Here is an 18566-nt window from a genome sequence, read left to right on the forward strand (position 1 = left end):
ACTGACCTTTCTCTGGCAACCAATCAGAACAGGGCGTGGCTTCAACCAATCAGCCTTCCCCAGCCCCTATAAAACTGTTGCCTCTCCCTCAATAAAGTGGACTTGCGTGTTTACCTTGTCTCCGCGGTAGTTCTTCTGCCGTGCGCCCTCCAGTCCTGAGAGCCCCCGACAAGGGCCTGGCCTCCCTTGTCCCCAGTTCATTGCCTGCTTCTCCGGGCAACCCCTTCATCGCCGGCTTCGCTGGGCGACCCCGTCAGCCGAACCGCGCAACCCCTGTGAGACCGACCCCTCGTCTGCTGCCGGACCGACTGCTCGTCCCAAGTGGGATCGACCCCTCGTCCCAAGTGGGACCGACCCCTCGTCCTAAGCTGGACCGACCCCTCGTCCACAGCCAGACCCCACCTCTACTGACCGAGCAAACCGTCATAGCCTAACATGAAATATATCCTGGAATATGCTCCACTTGCACTTGAGAAGACTTGTCTTGTGCTGCTGTTGGGTAGAGTGTTCTATAGATGTCCATTAGGTCCAACTGGTTAATAGTGCATTCATATACTCCACTTTCTTATTGTTTTTCTATTTTTCTGATCTGTCAATTATTGAAAAACATGTATTAAACTCTACAACTATTTTTGCAAAACTATTTCTTCCTTCAAGTCTGTCATTTTTTGTGTCATATATTTTGGGGTTTTGTTGTGACATACATATATGTCTATAATTGGTACATATTCTTGCTAGATTGAACCTTTTATCATTATGTAATATCTTCTTTGTCTCTTGTAATCTTTTTGAGTGACAATAATATAGCCACTCCATCTCTCTTTGGATTGCTGCTTGCATGGAATATCTTTTTTCACCCTTTCACTTTTACCTCTTTATGACCTTGTACCTACACTGAATGTCTACTAGCACATAGATGGATCATGTTTATTATCCAAACTGCAAATATCTGCCTTTTAATGGGGGAGTTTAATCCACTGATGACCAAGAAGACAGAATTTATGTCCACCATTTAGCTATTTGTTTTCTGTATTTTATGTATGTTTTCTGTTCTTCAATTTCTGCATTACTGTCCTTTTTGTATTTGCTTTCTTTTTGTATTGTATCCTTTTGATTCCCTTCTTTCATTTTCTGTCTATTTTTCAGATATTTTCTTAGTGGTTACCTTGGTAATTACCATTAATGTCTTAAACTAAACACAACCTAGCATGACTAGCACCAAAGTAGTTTCAGTAATACACAAACTCTCTACTCCCATAAATCTCCATCCCTCTCCCTTTACTTTGTTATTGTCTCAGATTACATCATTATATGCCCATTGTATTACTTATCCAAAGGGGTGCTGATGCAAAGTACCAGAAATTTTTTGTCTTTTATTGTTTGGGGTAAAAGCTTACAGTTACAAGGCCTTAAAGAGTCCAACTCAAGGTTACTTCCTTACCAAACTGTTGGCATGTGTTGAAGCAAGATGGCTGACAATGTCTGTGAGATTCAGCCTTCCTCTTCCCTCTTAAGACTCTGTGGGTCCAGCTTCTTCTGATCTCAGCTGTCAGCGGCATAAGGCTCATATCTCTTCCTGGGGCTCATTTCTTTCAGGACTCAGCTGTTCTGTTCTCTCCACAAGGTCAGCTGTAAACTATCAGGCAAATGGTTCACCTCTCTTCCTGGGAATTCTGCCATGTCCGTGGAGCTGTCTCTCTTCCTCTGTGTTCTTCTGTGTTTCTCCTTCTGTGTTCTTGATTAAACATCCATTTATATAGCTCACCAAGGGGGTACTCAACCGTGCACACCCTAATGACATGGTTAAATTAAAGCCCTAATCTTGATTTAATAAAGTAAATGTAAGCCTTGTATTTAAATCAAAGGGTATCCCAGAGGAATAGACCAGTTTACAAACATAATATCTCTTTTTGAAATTCATAAATAATATCAAACTGTCAAACCCATATGTTTTAAATGTTTTTTAAATATTTTCCTGTTCCATTATAGGGGGAAGGGTGCAGTTACAAACCAAAAGTAAAATAATATAGGATTTTATAAATACCTATGTAGTTACCTTTACTAAAAATTCTTTATTTCTTTCATGTATTCAAGTTACCCATAGTGTCCTTCCATTTCAGTTGAAGGACTCGCTTTAGTATTTCCTGTAGTATTTCTGGTAATGATCTCATTCAGCTTTTGTTTATCTGTAAATATCTTAATTTCATTTTAGTTTTTGAAGGATAATTTTGCTAGTTTTATTCCTGTTGACAATTTTTGCTTTAAGGACTTTAAATATGCCATCCCACTGTCTTCTGGTCTCCATGGTTTCTGATGAGAGATCCACTTTAAATCTTATTATGGAATCTGGTATGTGACAAGTCACTTCTCTCTTGCTGCTTTCAAGTCCTCTCTTTGTCTTTTTTATTTTGACAATTTCACTATAATCATTCTTGGTGAAGATCTCTAAGAGTCTATCCCGCTTAGAGTTTGTTAAGTTCCTGAATGTGTATGTCTTTCATCAGAATTGAGAAGATTTTGGCTATTATTTCTTCAAATACTTTTTTCTGCCCCTATCTCTCTTGTCCTTCTGGGTCTCCAATGATGCATATATTGGTATACTTTATGCTATCCCACAGCTACCTCAGGCTCTATTCATTTTTATTCATTATGTTTTCCTTTTCTTCCTCACACTGGATAATTTCAATTGTCTTTTCTTCAAGGTCACTGATCCTTTCTTCTGCCTGCAAATCTGCTGTTGAATCCATCTAATTCATTTCATTTATACACTTTGCAGCTCCAAAATTTGTTTGTTCCCTTGTTTATAATCTATCTTTCCATATTGTTCAGGCAACATTTTCCTAATCTCCTTTAATTATTTCTTTAGCTCATTAACATGTTTAAGACAGTTAATTTCAAGTCATTGATTAATTGTTCCAATGGATGAGCTTCCTCAGGGATGGTTTCTGGCAAGGTCTTTTATTTGTCCCTATGAATGAGTCATACTTTCCTGTTTCTTTGTGGGTTTTCTAATTCTGCGACTGCTGGAAAATACGAGTGTTATGTTATACTCTACCTCTGGAAATCTAGTTCTGTCATACCTCTGAGATGGCTAGGTTTTGATTTTTCTGGTTTTTTTTTTTAATTGAAGTCTGGAGCCATCAATTTGTGACTTTTCCAGACTATTTTTCCCTTTAATCAAGAAATGGAAAGAGAAAAGAGAAAAACAAAAGGTACTGCTTCTTTAAGAATCTTCTACTGGTTTGCCAGAGGGGGTTGAAACAATTGCTACCCCGAGAGCTGACCCCACCAATGATCCGAAGGAGCTAATCAAATGCTATGATCAGCAATTAGATGGCACATCCCCAGACTATGGCATCCTGGTCCCTATAGCCCACTCATGCACCTGTAAGCTGTACCAGGAGCCCTGGCTGAAGTCCTCACTGCTGACTGCCATGTAGCTGGGGTCTATGGGATGGTGGCTACTGCATGGAGGGTGAAATATGCTGATATTTATCACAGTTTACCAGCATCTTCCTCTGGCTTTTCCCTAGAATCTACAGTGCTGCACTAGACTCCAGAGTTCCAAAATAGTTGATTTCACACAGTTCCTGCCAGCTCAATAGTTTGTCTGGGTGGAGAGACTGATTCCTGGAGCTTCTTCACACAATCCCATTTTTAAATGACAGTTTTCCTAGATAAAGAAACTTTTATTTTTTGACACTTTCCACTGATTTCTGGTCTCCATTGTTTCAGATAAAGTAAGTCATTAATTCTACCAAAGCTTCCCTGAATTAATTAGTCATGTTCTCTTGTTTCTTTGAAGATTTTCATTCTTTCTTTCTCTTTCAACTGTTTGACTATGAAGTGTCTCAGTGTAGATTTTTTATGATTATCATACTTGGAGTTTGCTAACCACAGGGCATGCTTTTCTGTGAAGGCACATTCTCTGTGACTGCTATCACCAATTCTGTCAAAGCTCTGAATTTATTTTGTTCTGGAAGTGTTAAAGAATATATTTTATGAGAAAGGGTGATTAGTAGAGCTGTTACTATTTTTAGTATGTAATCATTACTCAGAAGCTTTTATTAATATAATAGCTCTCAATCTTAATGAATTTCATGTTATCTATAGGGGCAAACCCACCCTTCTGTAGATATTTGACCATCTGAAGTATGTGTATTACCTTTAACCTAAGAAAATGATAATTGAAAGTCTTCAGAATCTGATCGGATTTGTTGACATAAATTTTAATTTGAAACTTCACAGTTCCCATGTGGCTAGTATCCAGCATTTTAATGTGCCATATAATGGCTTGGAAGATGGATATTTATTTTTATTTGCCATATTTATATAGATTATTGGGAAGAGAAAGCATCAAACAGTTATGTAATTCTTAAAACAAAAAAGGGAAACTAAACTTGCTATTATCAAAGAAGCTTCCAGATGGAAAACCAGTATGGATTGAGAAAGAGTTAAGGTGCATGATTCTTATTCCCAATTCCTTTACGTTTATGAACTATTATTAGCACAGGCCCACAGAGAGTATATTTTAAAAAAGCATAAGTTCAATGGTTAAACTCTATATTTAACAAAATTTCTTAGTTGAGTTTTTTTGAGTCTAACTTAAAATATGATCACAAAACCTCAAGTCTAAGCTGAAAAATACTTAAATAATTGGACAATTTTCTAAATTTAAAAAGTTATCCAATAACTTTTATCGACAATTAGGGGGGAAAATGATGTTCTCAGAGTTGAGATATAGGAAGCATCATTTTATTCAGTGAAGAAATTGAAGTACAAAAGCCAAGGTTTCGTAACATAAAATTAACAGAAGGTTGCTTTGGCATTGCAGGGTATGAGTGCTTACAGTGCATGCTGATGTGTGCACATACCTGTGTGCTGTGTGCATGTGCCTGCATGCTGATGTGTGCCCATGTGCATGCGCCTGCAAGCCTTTGTGTCTGTGTACCATGTGTGCATGCCTGCATGCTTATATGTGAATGCCTGCATGCTGATGTGCGTGTGCCATCAAGCTGATGTTTGCATGTGCCTGCATGCTGTGTGCATGTGCCTTTGTGCTGTGTGTGTGTGCTTGCATGCTGATGTGTGAGTGCCTGTGTGCTGTGTGTGTGTGCCTACATGGTGATAGGTTTGTATGCCTGTATGCTGCTCTGCCAGAACCTGCAGGAACCCAGTGTTAATGAGTGGGCACCTGCATCCGCCCCAGTGTGCTGTTAGCTATGGCCAGCCAGTGGTGCTGGTCTCTGTTTGCTGCACTGCCACGTGTGCTTGAATCTCCAATTGCAGGACTTAGTGCAGTGCAGGGCAGTGCAGTCAGTTTGTTTCATGTGATGCCAGAACTGATGGGGGTGCGATGGAAGCAGTGGTCCCAGGCATGACCGTACGATGGGCCCAGGAGGTGGCCAGGGAGGGCCAAGAGGCGTGTCTCAGGGACAAGCCCTGGTGGGGGGAGGTTTGGGTCAGTGAGCAGCGGTGGGCCTTGGAAATCATCAAACACCCATTCCATTTTTACAGCACATTCTCCAATGTGAATTTTTTGAACCATGGACTTGTTATGCCATTCATCATTACTCTTAGTGGTTCTCAGGTATAAACGCAGAAAGGTAACTGCTGATTATGCATTTGACTAGATCTCATAATACAAGTGATTGTTAGGAAGTGACTTGGTTCTTGGGCTGCACAGGCTGCATGTCTTAGGACGACAGAGGTTCACTCCACTGCTGTAGAGCCGAGGTAGAGCCTCTGCACCCCTCGTGGCTGCTGGCGGGTGCTGGCTGCCTTCTGGTGCCCCAGCCTCATTGCCACGTGGCTTTCTCTCCGGGGCCTGTGCCCAGGCCCCTCCTTGAGGACAGCTCATGGGTGAGGCCCACCTACCGCTTTCCTGGGGTGGGGATCAGATTGGGCATGTCCTTCTGGGGCATGTAACAAAAGCAAATACAAATGCCTCTGATTTCCCAAGGCCAATCTTGAAGATGACCTGATCTGAACAAGCTTGCACACGCATGTGTCCTTGCACACTCGGGCACAGGCTGAACGGTGTGTCTGGACAAAGGCCAGGTGTCCAGCCACCTTCTGGCTTCATAGCATTTCCAAACTTCATAATTTATGCAATTCGTATGTCTTATAATATGATCGGTTATTTCACTTACAATTTTAAATCCATGTGCATTTTACTTTTTTCACTAATAAGCTAAAAAGACTTAAATTTTTCTAGTGTGCTTTAAAAAGGATCATGACTGACTTCAGTTTTAGGAATTTAAAACCTTAGCTCACCTTCACCTTTTTTATATCCCTGACCCCAGTATCATTTATACTCTTTCAACTCAGCTTAACCCCCTCCCCCATGAAAAGCAGCACGACCTTCTCATGAAGGTAAAGGAGGTCTAACCTGTGGACACCTGTGCGCTGGTAATGATCATTCCTCCCTCTCCTCTGGATGCGCAGGCCTCCTCCCTGGGGTTCCACGGGGGGACTGGGAGCCGCCACCCGCTGGATTCCAGGGCTGCCTCTGAAGCATCTCTATCAACGCCTGGGAGGTGGATCTGATTTCTGTACAGCAGGGGGCGCTGGGGAACTTCAGCCACCTCCAGATCCACTCCTGTGGCCTCCTTGACAGGTACGGGCATCTGCTTTATTCCAGCGTCTTTGCTTGCAATGTCCGTGTTAGAGTATGAAAAAACCACACAGTTGGAAAGCAGTCCCTCTCTCTCTCTCTCTCTCTCTCTCCATCACCTCTCCTGCTTCAGCTCCCGTGGAGGTGACCTGTTCCTTTGATGTGGGGAACGGGCCCTGTGAGGTCACAGTGCAGGCACCTACCTCCCTCAGCGACAGCTGCTGGCACCAGTTCCAGGCCCAGAGGAACACCAAGGAGGCTTCGCTGCAGGTGGACAAGTGCCCTGGCCACGCGCGGCCCATGCCCACTGACGGGCACTGGCTGCTGCAGCTCAACAGCCAGCTCTTTGTGGGTAAGCCGCCCCCTGCTCACAGGCCCTCAGTCCAGGGTCGTGGGAGGAAAGGGGTGAGGGGAGGCAGAGGACGTGCACCAGGGGGCGGTGCCTGGGGCTTCTCTCACTGACTCCAGAGCCTTCTCTGCCTTCGCATCTAACTGTCCATTGTCAGAGTCGACGGTCCCGAAGGGTTTTGGGAATGAAAGACAAAGAAGAGATTGGGATCAGGGGTTCTGAGAGCATTGATTTCTCAAGCTCATCAGACAAGTTTATTAATATCAGGGGCTTCTTTATACACCCCAAGCAACTGTGAGAACCAGCAACTATCCTAGCTAACTATTCCCATAACTTCATTAATGAAAACACAGTGCACAGTGGATATGATAGTAACTAAAGCCCAAGATGTTCTATTATGTTATTGAAACAAGTATACTCATAAATCTTGTTGCCCAGGTTACTTGAGATATCAAGTCTGGGTTCTGCTGGAATGTTATGTTTCCCAGAGATTTTAGCCACCTGCATGTACATCTCCAGGGACAACATGACCCAGTGGTCAGAAAGTAACTTGCTACCATGGAAACAGCATGCCTTTGTTTCCCTCAGTCCAAGAGTCTGTCCTGCGTGGAGCTCATTGAGCTTCCTGGACCGGTGGCCATGTCTTTTATCAGCATGGAGAGTACAGGGCCATCATTCTCCAAATGCTTATTCTGCCGCCTTCTCTCTCTCATCCTTCTGGGCTCCAGTGATGTGTGTGTCAGTTTGCTTGTTGGCCCACAGGTCCCTCCAGCTCCAAGCATTTTTCTTCATTGTTTTTTCTTTCCATTCCCTACACTGGATAATTTCAATTGTCTTGTCTTCAAGTTTGCTGATGATTCTTTTTTCTGCCTTTTCAAATCTGCCGTCGAATCTGTCTAATGAGTTTTTCATTTCAATTACTGTACTTTGTAGCTTAAAAAATTCCTGTTTGTTTCCTTTTTATAATTTCTATCACTATACTTTGTTCAGATGTTTTCCTAATTTCCTTTAATTCTTTGTAAATGGATGCCTTTAGCCCATTTTACATATTTAAAATGGTTTATTTGAAGTCTGACTAATAGTTCCAATAAATGAGTTTCCTTAGGGATGGTTCCTGGAAAGCTCTTTTTTTTTCCTGTGAATGGGCCATACTTTTGATAGCGTCCATTTGCCCGATGTGCACAGAAGCCAATACCAAGCCACCAGAATTTCAAGAAAAGAGTTCATTGCATGGTTGGCCAGCAAGGAGGCTGGAGGAGAGCCTTGTCAGTCTCCCTGAGAAATGTTGGGGCTGGGGTTTTATACCAATAGGGAAGGCAGGCTGAAGGGAGTGGCTAAGGTTGGGGTGAAGTGCCTCAGGCCACTCTGGTTTGGCAAAGGTGGGTGAGTGGCAGGCTTAAGGATGACGTGGGCCAATCCAGCTTGAGAAAGGCAGGGTTAGACGAAGCATGCTCACTTGCAATTGTGCTTGGTCCTAACATGGGGGTCTAGCAAGCTTGGTGACTAGAACTGGTTAGAGCTGGCTTCAGAAACAGTAACTTTTCTTGCAAGGCGAGAACCCTCTTATGAATAAACATGAAGAGCTAGGCATTTGGATGAAAATTTCTAGAAACTTCTACAAACCAGTAAGTGAGAGACTAATCTGAAAAGTGGGTTAGTGAGTGGCAGTTTCAAGGGGGTTGGTCCATAGCAGTTTTAATCTCCCCTTCTGTTTTCACATTCTTCAATCTTGATGTATGGGACAATGATGGCTCTAGGTACTCCCTGCTGATTCAGGGTCTAGGTTGGGATTCAAGGAATGGAGAGGCATCCACAGGTTCTGGGCTGAGGAGGTGGCTTGGGCTGTCCATCTTCCCCACTTTGGCTGTTGAGGCACAGACTGGTACCCCTGTTCTCCAAGAGTAGAAGAGTCCAGCAGACCACAGTCTCTGGGATACAGATTTGACCATAGGGTTTAGAACCAAAGGTCTGAGCATAAGAGGCACAGCTGTTTCTGTTATTGAAGTTAAAATGGGTGAGAGCCAAGACACCTTGATTCCCAGAAGGTTTGTGTGGATGGGTTATTAACCACCTGTGGCCAGATAGCCTGACTGTATATTTAGCTCTTGCATATTTAACTCTATCTGGCTGGAGGTAGGTGCCCAAGTACAACATGAGGTGTTAGCTGCAGTGCATACTCTTATTCAGCTAAAAGATAGTCTAAGGCCATCTGATTGTCCACAACAACATTGGACAAAGAGTCGATAGAGACGTGAATGGCCTCAAGTGCAGGAGCAGTGGAGGTGGCAAGTTCCTCAACCATTGTAATTAAATTGCATAGAGCAAACTGCCCCAAGGAACTAATAGTCCTATTTCTAATCCTAATCCACCTGCAATTATGCCTAGTGCCTGTTCATGCTGAAAATGGTTATTGAAATATCCAACTTCAAATACTGTAGAGTACACTTTTATCCATACATTATTTACACACTGGAGCATTCTAACCTGGGTGTCAAAGATGCCTTCTTCAAAACCTTTAAAAGGTAAATGGGGCTGTGGGTGTGTGGGGCTCAAACAGTTGTGCATCTGCTTCCTACTTGGGAGGTCCTGAGTTCAGTTCCCAGTGCTGCCTAAAAAAACAAAACAAAACAAAAAAACAGCAAATAAATGAAGAAGCCAAGTCAGGGAAGCTGATGTAGCTCTGTGGTTGAGCTGAGTGCCAGCTTCCCACCTACAAGGTCCTAGGTTCAGTCATGGCCCTGATACCTTAAAAAGAAAAAGTAAATGGTTCATAGGGTTTCCAAAGATATTCAATGCTTGTGGTCATGGAGACTGTTATATTTTCTATGACCAGAGTGAGGTTACACATAGTTACTCTATGAAAGGCAATTTTCCCCCATGGGGTTGTGAATCCCAAGGTAAGAAATATACTGGCAAAAATTAAGCCAATGCATGTTTTTATCAGGGTCCAGGAGATTAGAACAGGAGTAGTAAGATAGTAGATAACTAGTAAAATCCAGATAACTGCCGTGGCATGCCTATACTATATTTTCTCATTATCCACACATAGAAAAATGTACCCTGGTTGGGTACAAACTTGGGCCCATTGTTGATTCCACATAGCCATGTGGCTGGTTTTTAGTGTCTGGGTGTCCTTAGGCTTCTCAAGAGCTTTGGTGCTTGAGGATTTGCACAACTGTGGCAGCCTGTGACATCTGATTGAGACCCACATAAGATCAAACTTGAGAATCAGCATTCAACTCCATTTCAAATCTTTTAGCCAAAGGAACTCTACTTTGTTTTAACATTTTCCCTTTTGATCAAGATCCTTCTCTGAAAGCATTGCTGACCAAAATTTGATAGTGCCAGGGAGGCTCATCCCTGGGAGTCAAGTCCCATGTAGGGGGGAAGGTATGAATTTATTTGTAGAGATCAGCTTAGAGAGAGAAAGAATACAATTGAGCAACAAGGAGGTTTTTCTTCAGGGGGTGACTCTTAGGCATTAATTACAATTAAATTTAGTTTCATCACTATAGAAATGTTTCATAAATGCAATATTCAGGGTCAAGGGCCTGGCTTTTTAGCCAAGCTGCTTCTGTGAGGAGGGCTCATATATTCCAGAGTTTATTTTCATAGGTGTAGCAGTTTGATATAGTTCATGAATTCCAAAAATAGATATTAGGTTATGTTTGTAAATTGGTCTGTACCTGGGAGTGATTAAATTATGATTAGGGCTTTGATTGGGCCACATCAGTAATGTGTTGAGTCCCTGCCCCTTGGTGGGTGGGGACTCACAGATAAAAGGCATGGTAAAGGACAGAGTGGGAGATTTGATGTTAGAGTTTTGATTTTGGGGTTTGATGCTGGAGTCTTGAGCTGGAACCCTGGGAAATAAGCAAACAGTGGAGCTTGGTTGTGAGAAAGAGAAGCAAGCCCTGGGAAGAGAGGATCCCAGGAAGCCTGAACCATGGCAGTTGGCAGCCATCTTGCTACAATACATGGCAAAAGACATTGGTGAGGAAAGTAACTTATGCTTTATGGCCTGGTAAATATAAGCTTCTATCCCAAATAAATACCCTTTATAAAAGCCAACTGATTTCTGGTATTTTGCATCAGCACTGCTTTGGCTGCAAGGAGACTGGAGGCGAGCCTCAGATCAGTCTCTGTGAGCAACATGGGGTCTGGGGTTTTATACCATCTGTGGAAGGCGGGCTTAAGGGAGTGGCTAAAATGGGGTGAGGTGCTGTGGGCCCATCCAGGTTGGGAAAGGTGGCTGAGTGGCAGGCTTAAGGATGACATGGGCCAATCCAGGTTGAGAAAGGCAGGGTTAAATGGAGCATGCTCAGTTGCAATTATGCTTTGTCCTAAAATGAATATTTAGCATACTTTGTGACAAGAACTGGTTAAAGCTGGCCTCAGAAATAGTAACTTTTCTCAGGAGGCAGCAAGTTTCTTATGAATAAACATGAAGAGGCATGCTTTTGAATTAAAGTTTCTAGAAACTTCTACAAATCAGTAAGACAGGGACCGAAAGGTAAGTGGCAGTTTCACTTTCCCATTTCTTTGGGTGCTTTGTAATATTTTGTTGTGAACTGGCTATTTGAGTATTATGTTATAACTCTGGAAATCTAGTTCCCCCACTCCTCTGGTACTGCCAGTTTTGTTTGTTTGTTTTTTTTGTTGCAGAGAGCTGGAGCCATCAATTTGTGACATTTCCAAACTAATTTGCTCCCAAATGAGGAATGGAAAGTTTCCAGAGGAGAAAACATGGCCAGACTCCTCGGCCACTTTGCCTGAGGGCACTGGAACAGTGGCCACCCTCAGAACTGACCCCCAGCGATCTAAAGCAGCTGACCCAGCACAGAGATCAGTGAGCAGACCACACACTCCTGGGGTTTGGAGGACGAGGTCCCTGTAGCCACCCTGCCCTGGCTTCCAAGCCACACCAGGAGCCAGGGCCTGCCCCACTGCTGCCGGCTGTGCTGTGGGCGCTGGGGCTGGGGCTGGGGCTGTGCAGAGGGGAAATTCACTGACACTCACTGCAGTTTACCAGCCTCTGAGACTGGTCTTTCTCTTTTGTACCAATGTGTTTTGATGAAAAGATGTATTAGTACTGAATGAACTTTTGGGTTAAAAAATTATTTTTTTTTAATGAATAGTACCTCTTGTGTCTGGTATAAAAAACTATTGTCATCCCAGTCTGTGAAGATATTCTCTGATGCTTTCTTTAGAAAACAAAGCTTTTTAGAAGTTTAATATTTTAGGATTTGTTTCAAGTTCTATGATCCATCTCGAAATAGTTTTTAGATGAGGTGTGAGGTAGGAGGTAAGGTTTATTTTTCAATAAAAATTTCTAATTTTTCAGCACCATTAAGTGAAAAGAGAGTTGTTTCTGTCAATAAACTGCTTTGGCAATTTGTTGAAAGTTGGGTGTAATGTGTTTGTAGGTCTACCCTGTTTTGCTACATTGACCCATTTGTCTACCCTTACGCCAGTGCCATGCTGTTTCTGAGGTTTCATGGTATGTCTTGAAATCTGGTAGAGTATTTCTCCATTCTATGCTTTTTCAAGATTTTCATGGCCATCCTAATACCTCTGAGTTTCCGTACAATTTTAGAATCAGTTTATCATTTTCTACCAAAAGCCTTCTGAAATTTTGATTGGGATCATATTGAATTTTCATTTTGAAAATATTGAACTTATATTCCATGAAGATTATATATCTCCTTTATTCATTTAGTTTTTCTTTAAGAGTTTTCAGGAATGGTGGGTAATTTTCAGAGTAAAGATTTGGTACGTTTGATTCAATTTATTTGTAGGTATTTAGTGCTTGATGTTATTGTTAAAGGTAGCTGTACATTTCCTAGTTGTTTACTGATAGTAACACAAAGAAAATGGATTTTATTATATTGATCTTAATTCTTTGGTCTTATTGAATTACTTGTAGATTTCTTTGGATGTTCCATACACAAGCACATCATCATTGACTCAAAAATTGTTTATTTCTCTCTTTTCAAACTTAATACATTTTATGTATTTAACTTATTACACAGGCTAGGATTTCCAGTACCATTTTGAATAAAAATATGAGCATTGACATCATAATTTTTCCCCTAACTTAGAATGTAGCTGTTCAATATATCATTTTGTGTCCTATGAATTTTCTTTTTCTTCAAAGATACTTTTTATCAGATTAGGGGAGGTTCATTATATCATGGGATTGCTGAGAGAAAAAAATGTATTGGTTTATTTTGCTTCAGTTGAGATCATCATATTTGGTTTTTTCTTCTTTATTGGGTTAACATGATAAATACATCAATTAAGGTTTTTTTAAAAATCTATAATTTTTAACGCATATTTTTAATTATGCCACACTTTTCTATTGCACAGTTATACTTTTCCAGTTTCAATTACTTTTGGATTTTTTCATGACATAATCCTTATATTAAGGAAATGCAAAACACATTGCATCTAATCCTATTATCCTCATATAATCACTGATTTCACTTTACATTTTTCCTAATTATCTATTTTCTTACTAAAAATTATAATTGTTATGAGCATATTTTTTTCTTTTTAATGTGTTTTTATTATAGAAGCTATGAACTTACAAAACTATCATGCACATGTATAGAATTCCCACACAACAACCCTTCACTAACACACCACACCCTTGTGGCACATTTGTTACACACTATGATATAATATCATCAGACTATTAGCACTACTTATGGTCCATAGCATATATTCGGTATATTTTTCCACACCCCCCTATAATTAGCATAGTATATCTTTGGCATTGATGCAAGAATATTACAGTATTGCTGTTAAGTATAGTCTGTAGGTTATACTAAGTGAATTTGTCCCATACTTCTCCAAATTCTCACCACCCTGCAATTGGGAAATACATCTGTTCTAGCTCATAGAAGTACATTCTTGAATTTGTACTATTAGCCAAAATTCTCATCCACTTCTGGGTTTACTGTATTATTCAACCACTAGATCAGTCTCAAGCTTTCTTTCAGTTGACATTTATATTCCTCGACTATTCTTTTCAGCCACAATCCCATTTATAAACCAACTGCTTCTCACTATAATCACTATAATGTGTTACCATCAACTCTATCTTTTTCACATATTTCCAGTCAAGTTAATTAAAACTTGTATGTATATTAAGCATCAGTACTCCTTCACAGCCCTCCTCTTATCACCTAATAACCTATTCTCTAGGTCTAAACTCCATGCATTTATTTCATATTTACTTCATTATTAGTAAGACCATGCAATATTTGTCCTTTTGTGTCTGGCTTACTTCACTTAGCATAATGTCCTTAAGATTCATCCATGTTATCATATGTGTCCCAATTCCATTTCTTCTTACTGCAGCATGGTATTTGATCATATATATATACCACATTTTGTTTATCCATCCATCAGTTGATGACAGACACTTGGTTTGTTTCCATCTTTTGGCAACTGGGAATAATGCCGCAATGAACATTGGTGTACAGATGTCTGTTCATATCACAGTTTTCAGTTCTTCTGGATATTTTCCTAGTAGAGGAATTACTGGATCATATGGCAGTCCTGTAGATAACTTCCTGAGGGACAGCCAAACTGTCTTCCCCAGAGGCTGCACCACACTACAGTCCCAACAATGGAGTATTCCTGTTTCTCCACATCCTCTCCATCACTTATTCTTTTCTGTTTTTTTTTAATAATGGCCATTCTATGTGTTATGAGATATTAGCTCATTGTCATTTTGATTTGCATATCCCTAATAGCTAGAGATATTTAAAATTTTTTCATGTGCTTTTTGGTCATTTGTATTTCCCCTTTCAAGAAATGTCTATATAAGTCTTTTGCCTATTTTTAATTGGATTACTTGATCTTTTATTGTTGAGTTGTATGATCTCTTTATATAGAATGGAAACTAAACCCTTATTGAATATATGGTTTCCAAATATTTTCTCCCATTGAGTGTGTTGCCATTTCATCTTCTTGATGAAGTCCTTTGAATCACAAAAGTGTTTAAGTTTGAGGAGGTCCCATTCATCCATGTTTCCTTTCATTGCTTGTGTTGTCAGTGTAAGGTTTAAGAATCCACCATTTACCACCAGGTTCTGAAGATGTTTTCCTACATTTTCTTCTAGGTGCTTTCTCATTCTAGCTTTTATATTTAGGTCTTTGATTCATTTTTAGTTAATTTTTATATAAGGTGTGAGATAGGGGTCATATTTCCTTTTTTTGACTATTGGTTGAATAGTCACTCAGTTTCTTTTATTTGTGAATTTTCTAATCTTGTCCTCATTTTTGAAAGGCAATCTTGCTGGATGTAAAATTCTTGGTTAGTAGTTTTGCTCTTGCATTATCTTAAATATATCATACCACTGACTCCCTGCCTCCAGGTTTCTGATGAGAAATCAATATTTAATCTTATTTGGTATCTCTTATATATTATGCATTGTTTTTCTTTCGCTACTCTTGGAATTCTCTTTGTTTTTGTCATTTGACATTCTGATGAGTATGTGTCTCAGAGTTGGTCTATTCAGATTTATTTGGATGGGAGTATGTTGTGCTTTTGGACATGGATATCTATGTTCTTCAATAGGGTTGGGAAACTTTATACCATTATTTCTTCAAATATTTCTTCTGTCCCCTATTCCTTCTCTTCTCCTTCTGGGACTCCCATGACATGTATGTTTCCATGTCTCTTGCTGTCATTTAGTTCCCTGAGACCCTGTTTAGATTTTCCATTCTTTTCTTCATCTGTTCTTTTGTATGTTTTGAGGCCATGTCTTCAAGCTCACTGATCCTTCCTTCGACCTCCTCAAATCTGCTGTTATATGCCTCCAGTGTATTTTTAATTTCATTTATTGCAACTTTTATTCCCATAAGATCTGCTATTTTTCTATGTCTGCTTTTAAATTCTTCTTAATGCTCACCCAGTGTCTTCTTAATATCCTTAATCACTTTAGCCATCTCACTGAATTTAGTAAGGAGATTTGTTTGAACATCTGTGATTGGGGTTGTCTCAACTCCTTTGTGTCACCTGGAGCCTTATCTTCTTCCTTTAATTGGGCCGTAGCTTCCTGTTTCTTGGTATGGATTGTAATTTTTTGTTGGTGCCTTGGCATCTGGCTTACTAGATATATTTATTCTGGGTACAGTTTCTCTCTTTAGTTTAGGACTTTCTTGCCTTTTCCCTTGCTGGTTGTGTTAGGAGCCGAGGATGTAGTTGATGCTGTAAGCTGTGGAGACTGGAGCTGCTCACATTGCCCCAGAAAAAGTGAGATGAAGTTTCTCTCACTTTTCTCCTCTTCCTGGGGTAGGGAAAGAGCTGCAGCCATGTGTATTAATCAAAGCTTTATAGGACAAGACTGCCTGTGGTTGCCCAGATAGACTCATGAAGCTTCATACTCCCTTCCTCCCCTACCTGGGATAGGGATGGAGCTGCAGGTGTGGACAGCAAACTAAGCTGTGTGGGGCTAAAATAGTTGCCCTGGTAAACTGATCTAGCACCTTCTCCTCCCCCTCCTGGGGGTGGGGATGGACCCTCTGGAATGGCCAACAATTGATTCCATGTGAACCAAATATGCCTGTAGTTGTCCTGAGTGGATGAGAGAGTACTGTTCCTTCTGCCCTTTAGGGGGTGGGGATGGAACCACAGGCACTCAGCAGATCAGTCCCTGTAGGCCAAAAGTACCTGCTCTTGTGGAGAGGCTCAGGTAACACCAGCCCCCTCCTATCCTATTAGGGGATGGGGGCAGATCCACAGGTGCCCAGCAGTTCAGTCTATGCAGGCCGAAGGTGCCTGCCATTCCCTGGAAAGGCTGAAGAAACCCAGCTCCCTGATGTCCTATTTGTGGGTGAAGATGGAGCTACAGGTATCTAACTATTTAGTCTGTGTTGACTGAAAGCACTTGTGGTTATCCAGAGAAGCTGGGGAAACACAGTCCCTCTCTTGTCCTATCTGGGGTGGGGTAGAGCCACAGGTATCCAACTGTCAAGTTCATGCTGGCCAAGAGAACCTGAAGTTGCCCTGAGGGCTGAGGAAGCATCAGCCCCCTCCTATCCTATGGGATAAAGGGGTGGAGATGGAATTGAAGGTGCTCAATAAACCAGTTTGTGCAGGCTGAAAGTACCTGCAGTTGCCCAGAGAGGAAGAGGAAACACAGCTCCTCTCCCATCCTACTGGGGTATGGGAAAGGATCTACAGTTGTCCAACTGTTCAGTCTGTGCTGGCCAAAAGATCCTTCAGTCACCTGGAGAGGCTGCAGGATGTACCCCACCCTTTGTCCTCCATGCAGGACATGGGCCTGGGACCTAGGCCAGAGCCATAGTCTGATCTCAGTGGAAAGAAGCTGGTCCCTACTGTCACTGTGATTTTCAATCAGCCCTTCTTCCCCTCATGGTAAGGGCAGAATCAAAATGGCAGCTACCAGCCTCTTTCTGACTTGGATAGGCTCAAACTTTAGCTGTTCCTAGGATTATACTTTAGCCCACTGAATTTACTAATCAGTAGTTGAAGTCAGTGCCCAGCCATCTCTTCCTGCCTCATTTTTTAGAAATGGAGCTTCCAATTCTACCACAGAATATTTCTGAGGCATCTTGTGCCACCAGTGGAGGATGGTGTGGAGTGTTCTACTCATGAATCTTTACTGCAGATTCTCTTAAGGATCTTCCATTCTTTCAAGAATGTTGCAGGATGTTCTTCTGGACTCCTGGAGGCCCCAACAGGTGCTTCAGATAGCTCTGTGTGATTACTAACTGCTGTGTAGCATGAGGTGACTCCTGGAGCTCCTTACCCAGCTGCCATCTTACCCCTTCTTTGTTGGCAGTGTTTTTATCTTTCAACCTGGTACAGCCCCTGCTCCACCTTTTGTGGCTGGCATTGTTTCTGACAAGAAATCTCCTCTCAGCCTTCTCTCTGTTCCTGTGTGTGTAATGTATCTTTTTTCTCTGGATGTTTTAAATATTTGTTATTTATTGATACTTTTAAGAAATTTTTAAATGACTTGCTTCAGTCTATTTTTTGTTTCTTGAGATAGGGCTTGTGATGGTTAGGCTATTGTGTCAACTCAGTCAGATAATTGTGGCCAGTTGTTTGTTCAGGCAAACATTCAGCTAACTGTAATACAAGGGCATTTATGGACTTTAGTCACAATTGACTTTACTGCAGTGGTATATCCTAAATAGCTGGTTATAATTACATCAGTCAGGGAGATTACATCAGTCAGGGAGATTACATCAGCAGTGAGTGACGCTTAGTCCAATCAGCTGAATCCCTTAAAAGGGGAAGTGATTCCAGCATTGAGAGAGAATTTCCCAGCTCGTCTTTGGACAGCCAGCATCTCCCAGGACTCATCACAAATCTTCTTTGGACTTTCATCAGAGCTCCTGGTGGAACCTGGACTTGTGCATCCCCACGGTCATGTGAGATACTCTGATAAATCTCTTACTATCAACAGATATCCCTTGTTGATTCTGTTTCCTGAGAACCCTGACTAATACGGGGCTTAATATTGAGTTTCATAGATGGTAGGTCTATAATTTTAATCATATTTGGGAATTTTTCTGCTAAGATAACTTTTCTGTTCCCAGTCCTCCCCTTTCAGGAGC

At 41.3% G+C, this 18566-nt stretch overlaps 1 protein-coding gene across 1 annotated transcript in view; it reads left to right on the top strand.

Annotated features, from left to right (window-relative positions):
* LOC111760663 (contactin-associated protein-like 4) overlaps positions 1–18566 on the top strand; it is a 58355-nt gene that overhangs the window by 20142 nt on the left and 19647 nt on the right. Inside the window, 1 exon segment of the mRNA XM_071215558.1 lies at positions 6750–6968. Coding sequence (XP_071071659.1) covers positions 6750–6968 — 219 coding nt within the window.

The sequence above is a fragment of the Dasypus novemcinctus genome, chromosome 6, assembly GCF_030445035.2.
Source record: "Dasypus novemcinctus isolate mDasNov1 chromosome 6, mDasNov1.1.hap2, whole genome shotgun sequence".
NCBI classification, from domain to species: Eukaryota; Metazoa; Chordata; class Mammalia; order Cingulata; family Dasypodidae; genus Dasypus; species Dasypus novemcinctus.